Raw genomic sequence first — 13,395 nt, forward strand, 5'->3', positions numbered from 1 at the left:
TTGATCAAACAAATCAGATTAATGAGTATTTCTAAAACACATATTCATTCAGTGATCACCAAAAAACAAGTCCATAAGACAAGTTGAATAAAAAATAGGGACAGTAGCTTCTATATCTATAGATCCTACCATTCATCTTTTGTGCAAGTGAAAAAAACTAAAAATTATTTGTTGTTGCCACTGAAGTAAGATGTAAGTCTATCTAATTGAGGTAAATAAAAGGTTGGAAAAAGAAGAGTAATTAATATTTCAATTTAATATTATGGAAGTTTATTCAACTTTCAAAAGTTACCACACTTTTTATAGAAATTTTCATTAGCAGGACAGAATTAAAGAAACAAAATGGGAATTTTCACTCATTCTGAAGGTGAAAATGGGGAATACTGATAGTAAAAATGTTGTTGATAAATCACTGATTAATTTTGACAAAATGCAATCTAGGGGTGAAATTTCCAGGTAGTACCCCCACACCAGAGCTATTGTATTTTATAATGGGGCTTGTAAGGTTTTTATACTTGGAGTTACTATATTATAGTGATGTTTTTTGTTGAAACATGTATCTGCCTACAGAAAGATTAATACTCAAAAATGTGAAGCGCATGCCCTTGCAATTTAATCCAGCTGCAAGATATACAGCATTTTGTACATTGTATTTAAAAAAAATGTCCTTTATTTTACAGGTCATGATGAACCAGTGCAATAGAAGATAAAACCCCAAACATGAACAGGAATAAGAAGTTTGGTGGCCCTCCACCAAGATGGGTCAACTGCCCGAGGAAAGGAATGCTTATTCAAGGTATGGTGGTGTTTTCTAACAGCTGTACGTACGTGTCTGTGTACTATATATGTTCTGTACTTGTTCGGGTTACTTTTGGCAATTCAGGATTATGCTTATAATGCCAAAGCATTTCTTGTGAAACTTCAGTTATAATAGTATGGAATCGGGCAGCAGTTATGCAGCTGTCTGACTCTTAATGAAGGGTTAAAGAGTCCAGACTAATACGCCAATAAAACCCCACTAAGTGGTGACGCCTGAGCTGTGTTGTGATTGGAACCCCGCCTATTATATCTACATATTGGATACCAATCGCACTGCATACCTTCTGGTATCCACTCTCAGAGTGAAGCGCCCCACTGATCAACCCGTCGATACAACCACAAGACGTTGGCTCTGAATTATTTTGTTATTAATTAATGATTTTATTAACTTTTGCAGGAAAATTTCTACCGTTTAAGACGATGCTGGACAGTAAATATGACGACGAGATACCTGAATACAGCCAATTCAACCCAGATCTTCTCTTTGCCTCTTTAAAGAACATGAAAGTTAGTTCACTTTACGCTTTAAAACATAACTTAATTGGATGTATTTTCTACTTGTCTTGTCTACAAAATATTCCTCCTAAATTATTATCCCCTCTCAACGAAAGTTCGAGGGGATATCGAAATCAGTCCGAACGTATATTGCACTTTTTGTCATCGCTCTACCGACTTCATTACTTAACGGAATTTCATGAAACTTGATACAGGTGTTCAATATGACAATACCTTAAACAAGTGTGCGTTTCGGGTTTCTACGTGGAAGGTAAAGGTCACTGTTGCTATTTTTAGAAAAACTTTGTCATTGCTTTATCTACTTCATTCTTCAATGGAATAAATATCTATTATCCATCGAAGAATGCAGTCGCTGGAGCAGTTACTGTTACATCATTGAAATTTGTATACATTTCCTCATATATATGTCACACAATGTGAATGCGAGGGGATTTGTATCACTTGTGATGCCTTGTTTATATCTTGTATTAAGATAGATTTTCCCGAAACTCTAGAGTATTCAGTGGGTCACTTTTGCTAAAAAGTAACTTTTAAATCGGAAACTGTCGATAATTTATGTACATCCTAAGGATAGAAAACGGTGACAAATCTTGAACGTGAAAACATTTGTATTTATGCAGCTGAAGATGGGCCTTCTGATAGATCTGACAAACACTACCAGATTCTACGATAAGGAGGTGATAGAGAAGACTCATGACTGTAAATATATCAAACTCCAGTGTCGGGGGTAAGTGTATTATCTCTGGGTTACATATGATCTTATCTGTTCTTTTAACCCTTCTATGAATAGTTGTGGTTTTTATCCCCCACCTTTCGAAGAAAACGGGAAATGTTAATTAGGGCCTGTCCGTCTGTAACATTTCAATTTCAATTCAATTATATAATTACTGTCCTAAAAAGGTCTGACGTCAACCAAATTTTATATGAACATACATATTAACATTTAACATGATTTAGGATGAATTTGATTCTGAATGTGATCATGATCTGTGTATATTAACGCATACTAATGAGGTTACAAACTTGTGATTGGCTGATTTGTTTCTGTGTAATAACTACCCTAAGAATGGGTCAATTTCAACAAAATTCACTATATACCTACATGTCGCCTTCTGTGTTTGATTGTAAATTATGTGATCTGTGGATATTTATGCATATTTAATGAGATTACAAACATGCGATTGGCTGCTTAGTTTCGTGCAGTATCTGCCCTACTAATTGGTCGATTCCAACAAGATTTGTCATGTATACATGTTACCATGTCTCAGACTGAGTTGTGCACAATTACTTCATTCATCCCTGAAAACACATTCAAACTCCTTCAATTCAAAGGTTAGAATAGTTCATTATGAAATTTAAGGGGTGAATGAGTTCAGGAGGTTACAAAACACTACATCTAATACATGTTCTGAAAGTGGGGATATCAATTGATGTAAACTTGACTTTTGCAGTCATGGAGAAACACCTGCCAGTGAACAAGTGGATGCTTTCAATAATCTGTGCCACCATTTTATCTGCCAGAAACCATTGGAAATCATTGGTAAGATACCAGAAGACTTGTAAACCATTTGTTAGATTTGTTTGTTACTTAGCACAGTGAAAGCAAATTTCCTTCTAAACTGTTTGGTAGATTGTTTTTGATAACATGGCACAGTGAAAGTGCACCAGATGTTATTGTGCACGAAGAAATAAATTTGCAATTTCATTATATTTCGTGGAGTATTGGCCCATGAAACTTCATTTCTTTTCCAAAAACCTAGTAAGGGCAGCTCCTCCTAAGCAAAATGTTGGATTTGTTCGATTCTTGGAAAAGAACTTTATATGTAGCTGTGCAAGGAGGAAGGGATTTTGGATTGGGGTATAATGATATCCTATGCAAACCAACTTTGAATACATAGATAGATAGAATAAAGCAGAGTTTATATCTCACAGTTTCTTTAGTTTGACCTCTTAAGCTGCTAAATGTCAAGAGCCAGGTGAAAGCCCTTATTGGATTGTGTTTCCTACAGGTGTGCACTGTACCCATGGCTTCAACAGAACCGGCTTCCTCATCAGTGCTTACCTGGTGGAAAAACTGTCATGGAGGTCAGATCTCCTTCTATCAACCAACCAAATGTTTGCTCTAGAAGATATTTCAAACTCTAATAATTTGAAAACACAAGAATATATATTTATCGTATAATGTACTGTGTAATCCAGTGAGTATACCCATGTCATATTCTTTTTACGTATTAACACATGTAATATGACCTATCAGCCCTGTGATTGGTTGTAAGTTTCAATAGTGGGGTCACACGTAGTACAAGTACATGACGTCACAGACTTACACACTGGAGTCAAAATGGTGACTTTTTACATTTCATTGTTGCATGAAAATTGTCTTTTTATGTGAATATATGCCACAAATCTTGGTTATGTGATAAAAAGGATCTTTCACTCGTTTTCATTTCATATGAAATTTATGAAACTCGTCATGAATTTTTCATTTTAGCTTGCCAGAGGCTCGCTAAATTGAAAAATTCTTAAGACTCGTTTAATATATCTCATATGAAATGGAAACTCATTTAAGATCCTATATGTAAGCTTACTTGTATGACATGAAACATCCTCTGTCACTGTAGCGTCAAATCCTACAGCATTATAAAGTGGCTGAATGAAGGATATGAACTGAGTCAGATTGTATGTTCCTACCACATAACCTAAACACAATCAGCTGTATTCATCATTTGAATTAGTTCAATGCTATCTATAAATGTTAAGTACAATTATTTTTGATTTTTGAGTAACAGAATCTAGATTTGTAGAAAATTTAAAGCAAATATACATTGATTTCTCTGGTATTTTCCCCTTAAAATACTATATTGTTTAAAAATATTAATGACATGCCATGAAAATAAAAATTTAGACATTTATATATCTTAAAATATATTTTGAAAAATTGAGTTTACAAACCATTGAATTAGTTATGCTATTAATGTTCAACTGAAATAAGAATCAAATGTTCTGCACAATTTGCTGTTTTTGTTTAAACTGTTGTTTTTTCCCCATTACAGTATAGAGGCAGCGATACACACATTCTCCCAGGTAAGCAGGGGACAATTCAACACTGAAAGAGATGTATGAGGAAGATACGTTTGTTAAAGAAATTATGAACAGTTCTTTAAAATAGTAGTGACTATAATATAAGCTACATAATTTGTGTCTCACCGCCACGAAGTGGAAGCGAGACTAAGGTGTTGCTTTTCAGGCGACGGCGTCAACATTTAGTTTTTTGTGATTAAGTTAAATTCTCTGAAAGTATATGTGCTATACAAACCAAACTTAGACCATGTGTGCATCTTCGGTAGAACATCTCAACCAATGCATCAAATGCTAGATGCCGCCTACCTTTCATGGTCGATTGACTTTGTCAGCATCTCCATCAACATAAAGTTTTTGCATTTAAGTTGGTTTCTCTGATATGTGCATTGATGGTCAAAGCGGGGCATAGGCAAGACACATCAATCCGAATGGCTTGTTTAAGATCAGTTAATATGATCTGACATCGACAACCGTGACTTCTATGATCACTGTTAGATTTTAAAATAGATATGATAAGTGGTAATTTTTTTTTGCGATAAAAGAGTCATGGTTTTGTTTAGAAATGGTCCATGAGTTAATGGTGTACAATAAAAACCGACTGTAAATTATACAGAGAAACCTCAATTTATTTTGTAGAAGAGATGGGTACCTGTATATAATCATTATAATATGCTTGTAAGTTACACATAGTTACACATCGTTCTTATGTGTTCAGGATTTTTTCTAATTGATCTTGATTATAAATGATTATGTAAAATCTATTATAATACCAAACCATACCATACCATACTTGTTGAAAATGTACAGTTTCATGGGGAAAAATAGATGACAGATTTTAAAAAGGGATTCTGAAACTTAAATTTATTCGAAAAATCTTTACCTAATTTATCATTATGTATATATTTTTTCTAGTCAAGGCCACCTGGAATATATAAACAGGACTACCTGGAGGAGCTGTTTACTCGTTACGGAGAGAAGGAAGACACGCCCCCTGCCCCCGCCCTTCCTGACTGGTGTGATGGTAAGATGCACCTTTAACTGTGGTATAAATTCAATTCAACTGGGAGAAAGGGGCCATGCCCCACCCCCAAGCTACAAGGTAGGTGTAACATTCCGGCCTTCCAAGCAGGCGGCCGGGGTTCGATCCCCGAAGTCGCCGTACGCATGGAATATTAGAGAAAGTGTTTTTCTCCTACCCACACAACTCCATCAACCAAGGTGGAGTATAAAATGGTCTGGGGTGGGTGTTGCGGTATCTGTGCTGTAGCATTCAAGTGAGGTGGCACTATAAATGATACCATTGGAAGCACGGTCCCACTACAAACAGAACACAATACATCTCCAGCACACACACATAGGGAGATATAAGCCAGGTGGCATAGGACTAGTAGTTAGCGCCTGATAAGGCAGCTCCTGCAAATTCCTCAATATTGTATTGATTAATATATATGCTAATTGTATTGACTGTATACAATTGTATATCTATGTACTGTAAAGCACTTTAGAGTGGCTTATGTTAGCTAGATAGGGCGCTATATGAAATGTTGTATATTTATTTTATTTGTATATTTTTAAATGATTGTAAAACACAGAAACATGAATTTGAACCCTTGTGATATAGGAAAACTGTGAGTAGGACCACTCACAAACTGCCACGATAGTCAAATGGTAAGGTACAGGAGCACGCAGCTTAAACTGTTATATAATGTATAGGGAAAGTATCCCAATGTCAAACCATGATAACAATCTCACAGATGGAGAAGTTAGAACAATGTGATGAAGACTTGTGCATTCTAAACATACTTTGATATCTCATTCTGTTGCAACTATATGCCTTGGAAAATATGATGACTATAATAAGATTACCATAATTAGGGCCAATGCTGGTTGAATTTCATCCAAATTTTTATGTTTAGAAAATTATTTTCATGTCCCCCCCCCCCCCCTCCTTCACACACCTCAAAAACAAAAAATCTTTAAAGAAAAGCAACAGCAACTATAATTTATAACTTATTCTTTTCAATGGATAAGACATTTGTTTTAATAACCCACACAATATGACTACATATACATTATTTTTGCAGAGTCGGAAGAACAGGATGATGATGGAAATGCTATAAATGGCGAGAAGTCGGCAGATCAAGGTGGAGGATATAAAGGGAGGCGGAGAGAATTCGTCAAAAAGGTAGAGCATGCATAGTTTATATTGTAAATACATTTCGCTGGTTAGAATTTTCTTACATCTCAATACGTGTTGCATCAGATTTTGTTTTATTTTTCATAGTCCATTTAATAAATTTTGTAAATCCTTAGTCTTAAATATTGCTTCTGTTTGGTTTGAGAGAGAAAAACAAGTACAAAATCTTGACTTTGATTGTATCTTTTATCTGTTTATTCAACACATTCAATTGAAAACCATGAGAAGAGAAATTTTGTATAATACATATATAATGTGTGTGCTTAAACAATTAACTCATTCACCCCTAACATTTCATAATGAGCTAGTCCAACCTTTGATTTGGAAGAATTCTAATGTGTCTTCAGGGGTGAATGAATCAGGTTTAAGTACTGAGCTATGATAACATAGCTTGATTGTCTAAGGATCCCTGTACCACTGCCAACAACTGAACTATAACAATGCTTTCCAAAGATTTTCCAGCTTGACAATAGCTTTCAATTGATAAAGCCTTCCTGAAAAGAACAGTTTACCTTGCAAGCCTTTTATGAAAAAATGAAAAAGATAAGAAAAAGTAACAGTATTCCAAGTGTTAAAATAGAATGGGGCCAGGCCAGGATTCGAATCATGGACCTCAGATTATTATACTGATGCCCTAATTAACTGAACCACTTTTGTACTGATGCCCTAAAGGGGCCGCGGTGGCTAAGTGGTTAAGGTATCTGACATTCTGCTTCCACTAGCCCTCCACAATTGGGTCGCCGGTTCGAGGCCTATGCGGGGCACACGCCAGGTACTGGCCGTAGGTCGGTAGTTTTTCTTCGGGAACTTCGGCTTTCCTCCACCACCAAACCTTAAATGACCATATAGCTGTCAATAGGCATAAAACACAAACAAACCAAACCAACCAAATACTGATGCCCTACCCCACTGAGCCGCCTAGTCACCAGAATTGTGTATGCCCAGTTGCTCTTCAGCGAAACGAAGGGAAGGTTATTGTTTGTACGATAAATTCTCTGGTGTTTTGCGTGCAGTGGGACAGGGACCCTTAACCCTTTCACCCCTCTGTAACTTAAGTAAACTCTACCATGCATTGATATGGATGAGTCCATTATGGTCTATGGTGTTGAAAGGGTTAAATGGTTTCTGTGTTTGATGATTTAAACTTGTGTTACAGGATGCCAAGTTTATGGAGGGCGTGAACGGGGTGTCTCAGCTCCGTATACAGCCCAAACTGGCCGAGGTTCAGCGACGCTGCCAGCTCATGTGTGGCTGGAACAGGTACTTTTACTTCTGTTTAGCTTTGCTGAAATGAAAATGTTTAGGCTTGTTTCTTCCAACCTCATTTGAAATGAAAACCAATATAAGATCCTACATAATTCACATTTGTCTTGGAAAATTGAACTACTACAAGGATTCAAAGACCGAATCCTTACATCACCAGGAAGTGTTCCGACACAGCCTGCTGGGTATAATTAACTTGTGTTCCGACACAGCCTACTGGGTATAATTAACTTGTGTTCCGACACAGCCTGCTGGGTATAACTAACTTAACTTGTATTGCATGACGAAAATAAAAAAAATGCAATTTTTATATGCCAACAAACTTGAAGAAAGGGGGTGAGATTATTTGAAGGGACACCCACTCTATGCATGGAGAGTAAGGAAAAGTGTGTGTGTGTGTGGGTGGGGGGGGGGGGCTTATTACCAGGCATGGGCTTATCACAGATAAAATACAGTAATATGATAATATCATAATGGTGATGATGTCACATGGAGTATCATATAAATGTGATAGTTTGCTGACATTGTGCCATGATTATACTTTCAGCACCGGCTTTCCTGGTTCACAGCCTGTTTCCATGGATATCAAGAATCTTGCATTTGTCCAGAAGAAACCCTACAAAGTCAGCTGGAAGGCTGATGGTGCAAGGTATGCAACGTAACTTAGGAAGCAGGTCTAGAGTTACCAGCATTCTTCAATGTTATTTAGAATTTATTTTGAAATATTAAGTAATAGTCTTCGAAAATAAAATAAAAATCCAGGGTTTTGCTTTATTCATATGTTGGGGGACTACAATCTCTGTTCTAACATTTGTTGGGACCTCGCTTAATTCATAGGAAGATAGTATAGTCTGATAGGTTGAAAGCAGGCTATTAATACAGTATTTTAGGTCAATTTTCTTACAGCGTTGTTGGGTATTAATTTCACATGTAATGTTTTTACTATGTATACAACAGCTGTTATAAAATGTTTCCAACCTGCTGATAATTACAGGTACATGATGCTGATTGATGGCAAGAACGAAGTTTTCATGTTCGACAGAGACAATACAGTGTTTCACGTACCAAATCTAGAGTTTCCGCGCAGAAAGGATCCAAACGGTAGCATTAAAGATACCCTGCTAGACGGGGTAAGTGTTAAACTATATCATGGCGCTGATCCCATATCTCCCAGTGCTGTAGTAAACAGTACTAGTGTATCTTTATTCTGGAACTGTGGAACCCTGATCATCAGTGATTCTTTTCCCACTATGCTTTACATTTTGCCATTAGTTGTCTATCACTTCTTTCTTAAACACGCTCAAATTGTTTTGTATCTTAGCTTTTCATTTCTGAAATGAAACATTTCATGCAAATAAAAGTTTTACTAAAAATGTATACAGGTTCAATCTATAGCACAACCAGTAGAATTTTTAGTGACATTTCGGTGACAAGTGATATGTACTCTGTAACCTTCATCAGACTAAAATTTGTTGTTTAATTCATGATGTTAGAACACTGCTGCTGTATCGGTTTGAAATAATTGTTTGTTGGGGGGCTTTGGAGAGGGGGGGGGGGGGCAAATTTGAAAGAAAAGTCTCAATATGAGTATCAATTTATTTTCGTTTTTTTGGTGCAGTGCTGATTTTATTTTGTGTTTTTCAATCAGGAGATGATACTGGATAAGATTGATGGCAGGACCTTCCCTAGATATCTTGTGTATGATATTGTGAGATTCGAGGTAAGATTGAAAGTATTATCTTAGTCATCTGGATGATCGATTTAAAAACCTATTCTCTGTTTTATTTGAAAGGGACCGCCAAGCTTTATAATAAAAAAATATATTAAAAAAGTGTTATAATCAAACCACATCCTCAATTTTTGCATACAGGCGCATAAAGCTGCATTTACCCTGGTATGCAAGTGAATCTACTAAATGTTCGAGAAAAAACAACAAAAACAAAAACACAGCTTGTAGCATGCTGAATAAGAAATTATGTATGCTGATATAAAATATAATTGAAAACATGATTTTATTTTAGAATGTCTTAGTTTTGCAATTACTTTGAGTGATTTACCCTCTTGAAAAAGATTCTGAGACAGATAGATCTTGAAATTTATTTATCCGCCAGCGGTGGGGGGCTCATCTGGCTCCCCAGTCCCCCTACCAGAGCCCTCTTCTTGACCGGCTCCTAAATGAATCCACACAGAGCATGGGGTAGCTACACCCCTGGCATACATCTTAATATGAATGTTAATCCCCATCTTTAACCTGGAATAGCTCTGACAAAGAAATGCTATTACTTCTGTGTTTTATGTTGTACAATGCTGACATTTTGTTGAGGTTCAATTTTCTCTATAATATGATCATTATTTCTTTAGCCAAGTTTTACATCAAAATACAGGCTGCTTCTCTTAGCAAAAATAAATGCTTCATTTTTTCAAAATGAAGAAAAAATGAAGACTAACTCTTCCGAATGAAAAAATATTGCTATATTTACCTCATTACAAAAAGATACTTGACTTTTGACAAAACGGACCCTAACTAAAAGATCAGTCAACATCGTAGTCTGGTAGTGTGGAATGGAGGCTCTTCATCACACAATATGATCTGCAGCTCAGCTTACACAAAAGATGTAATGATATAATATACACGGAAAATTCTGGGTAAACATTTTAAAAGCTCGATCTTTCACAATATTGTTACATCCTTTGTTACATATTTTTTCATTATTTTCATTTCCGAGTTTAATCACGTTTATAGCTACCTGCAAATTTCTTTTTCAAGGAAAACTTCGGCAAAATGGGAGGCTAATGCTGAACTTTGTATTTTCGTAATTTTAGGGAAACGAGGTCGGAAAAACTAGTTTTAGTACCCGGTTACACTGCATTGAAAAGGAAATCATTGGGCCACGTTACGCAAAAATGGCTCAAGGAAAATTAGACAAGAACAAGGAGCCGTTTAGTGTGAGGGCCAAACCTTTCTGGGATGTTTCCGTGTGCAGAAAGGTAGGTAGGCAAACACTTGAACAGCAGCCCCGTTGCAGTCATGATATTATAATTGACCCCAGGGTCTGCCCCACCCTCGCAGACTTAACCCCTGGGTCATAACTTTGAAATAGTTGAGATCCCCACCTCGTAACTGTATATACAAATGCTGGGCATAAAGAGACAAATGCAGTTATGATATTATAATTGATCCTGGGATCTGGCCACAACCCTAGGGACCTAGTTTCTGAGTCACAGCTTGGAAACAGTTGAGATCTCCACCCCATAACCATACATAAAATTGCTGGGCATGAAAAATCTAATACAGATATGATACAAGGATGGGCCTTTTGGTCTGGCCCATTCCCTTGGATCTTATTTGAAGAATATTTTGCTATGATTACTTTTGATATCCAGGTGAGCGATACAGGCCCTTTGGGCCTCTTGTTTTCTATTTGTTTTTATATATATATATATATGATATGAAAATACCAATTGGTGAAGTGTTGAATTGATGATAAACAACATATGATTTCCATGGAGATGAATGATAAAACAATTGTCACTCTCAGTCCCAATATGTCGACCTCCTGCCCTTCTTCAAGGGCTAAAGTCAGTGATGGTTTCAAATGATGTCCATCTAGCTTATGTGAATTATGATTTCACAATTCTTAGTCCAAGTTTAATCACTGTTGTAATTCATTGACTCTCCTTGTATAAAGAAAAAAGATAAAATATCTGCTTGACCAAGAATCCATGTATGCTGTGTATATTAGGGACCTCGCCTTTCCTAAACCTACTCTTCACAGTGACTTCTTTGCCAGATATCATAGTGGAATACTATTGATCTAATTACATTCAATCTATGATTTTTCTTTCCTTCAGATATTAGACGGCCATTTCTCAAAACAAGTCAGCCATGAAGTGGATGGACTAGTCTTCCAGCCTGTACCAGATGTACGTTTCTATCCCAGTCATAACAAATTACATGTCAAATTAAAGTTAGGGGTACTGTAAAAGTGACATGTCTGCCTGTCATGACAGACAATAATTTTCCAGGACTGCCAGCGATGACAGACAATAATTTTCCAGGACTGGCTTTGATGATGGCAGACATTGATTTTCTATGTCTGACTTTGACTATAGTAAATAATTTGCCATGTTTGGCAGTGTTTTTCCATGTCTGACTGTAATAACAGAAAATAAATGTACCATCCTGTCTACTTACTTTACAGCCCTACTGTGCTGGCCGATGCATGGAGGTGCTCAAGTGGAAACCACCCGATCAAAACTCAATCGACTTCAAACTCAAGATTGTTAAAGAGAAACGTGAAGGGTAATATGAAAGTCCTTGTATCAAGTCTCTTCAATGTAAAATTTCAGTGAATAGTCTCATGTTTGTCCCCTACTACAACAATTTTTGAACCTGTTGTTGTAGACTACAAACATATATCAAATTTTCTAGATGTCTTGAATAAAGTATGGTTCGTGCCTAATTTGTGTCTTTGATATGGTTAAAAACTGTCTGCTTAATCCTGTTACCCCTTGGTGGAGCATAGGCCACTAACGATATTCCTCCACCTTGTTTTGTTTTTTGCTAGCCTCTACAGATCATGCCACTTGTACCCTTCTTTCTCCATCTCGGCTGCAACGTTTCTTCTCCAGGTGTATCTTGGTCTGCCCCTGCCACGCTCTCCTTGTGGGTTCCACTGTAAGGCTTGCCTTGTAATGCTGTTATTTGGCTTCCTCAGTGTGTGCCCTATCCACCTCCACTTTCTCTTTTTCAACTTTTCATCAACTGGGGATTGGTTGGTCTTTTCCCACAGATCTTAGTTTGATATCTTCTCAGGCCGTCTGATGTTAAGGATGCGCCTGAGACGGTTGTTGATGAAGACTTGAAGTTTTTGAAACATTTTTTTTGTTGTTTTCCAAGTCTCAGCTCCATATTAGAGTATGGTTTTTACATTGGAATTGAACAAGCGTACTTTGGTTTTAGAGTGATGTTTCTTGCTTTCCAAACTGTAGCTTAAACTTATTTTCATTTTGGTATAAGATTTATGAAAAATTGTTTTGATGTTTTGATTTGAGTTGCTCAAGCTTAAAGGCTCCCATGTAATCTTATTTTATCAATCTTGTACAAAATAGGAATCCTTACAAAGTTCTGTATCTATCCTGGTATTTTGATCGCATGAAGGCATTTTTAACCTTATTCATTAAGGACTTGCAATATTTTCAATTAGTTACTGCTATCATTTATCATATCATACATTTTATCAAGTGTTCAACTTAAAAAAATGGTAAAAATAGATCTAAATCCTGGATATGAATTTCACCTTATATCTTTTTAAGAACTTTAAAGATGACAATACACACATCAAACAATTAGGGTTATAAGTATACAATAATGAAACCTTAGATTATAAAACAATCAAGATATTTCTTTATTTTATTCTTGCCCACAGGATGCTTGCGGAGAACAAGGCCTACCTCTTTGTATTGGGACTGGAGCCCCCTATGGCCATGATCAGGGTTAGTATGCTAAATTACTGTGA

The 13,395-nt window shown here is 36.4% G+C and overlaps 1 protein-coding gene across 1 annotated transcript in view; it reads left to right on the forward strand.

Annotated features, from left to right (window-relative positions):
- Positions 1-13,395, forward strand: part of LOC110442300 (mRNA-capping enzyme-like) — a 20,543-nt gene that overhangs the window by 3,924 nt on the left and 3,224 nt on the right. The window contains exons 2-17 of the mRNA XM_021485831.1: positions 681-796; positions 1,217-1,326; positions 1,956-2,062; positions 2,787-2,875; positions 3,345-3,420; positions 4,389-4,419; positions 5,329-5,437; positions 6,501-6,601; positions 7,770-7,873; positions 8,424-8,525; positions 8,871-9,006; positions 9,525-9,596; positions 10,700-10,864; positions 11,729-11,800; positions 12,079-12,179; positions 13,306-13,372. Coding sequence (XP_021341506.1) covers positions 721-796; positions 1,217-1,326; positions 1,956-2,062; positions 2,787-2,875; positions 3,345-3,420; positions 4,389-4,419; positions 5,329-5,437; positions 6,501-6,601; positions 7,770-7,873; positions 8,424-8,525; positions 8,871-9,006; positions 9,525-9,596; positions 10,700-10,864; positions 11,729-11,800; positions 12,079-12,179; positions 13,306-13,372 — 1,518 coding nt within the window. The 5' untranslated portion in view covers positions 681-720. The remainder of the gene's footprint in view (positions 1-680; positions 797-1,216; positions 1,327-1,955; positions 2,063-2,786; positions 2,876-3,344; positions 3,421-4,388; positions 4,420-5,328; positions 5,438-6,500; positions 6,602-7,769; positions 7,874-8,423; positions 8,526-8,870; positions 9,007-9,524; positions 9,597-10,699; positions 10,865-11,728; positions 11,801-12,078; positions 12,180-13,305; positions 13,373-13,395) is intronic.

The sequence above is a fragment of the Mizuhopecten yessoensis genome, unplaced genomic scaffold (genome assembly GCF_002113885.1).
Source record: "Mizuhopecten yessoensis strain PY_sf001 unplaced genomic scaffold, ASM211388v2 scaffold716245, whole genome shotgun sequence".
Classification (NCBI taxonomy): domain Eukaryota; kingdom Metazoa; phylum Mollusca; class Bivalvia; order Pectinida; family Pectinidae; genus Mizuhopecten; species Mizuhopecten yessoensis.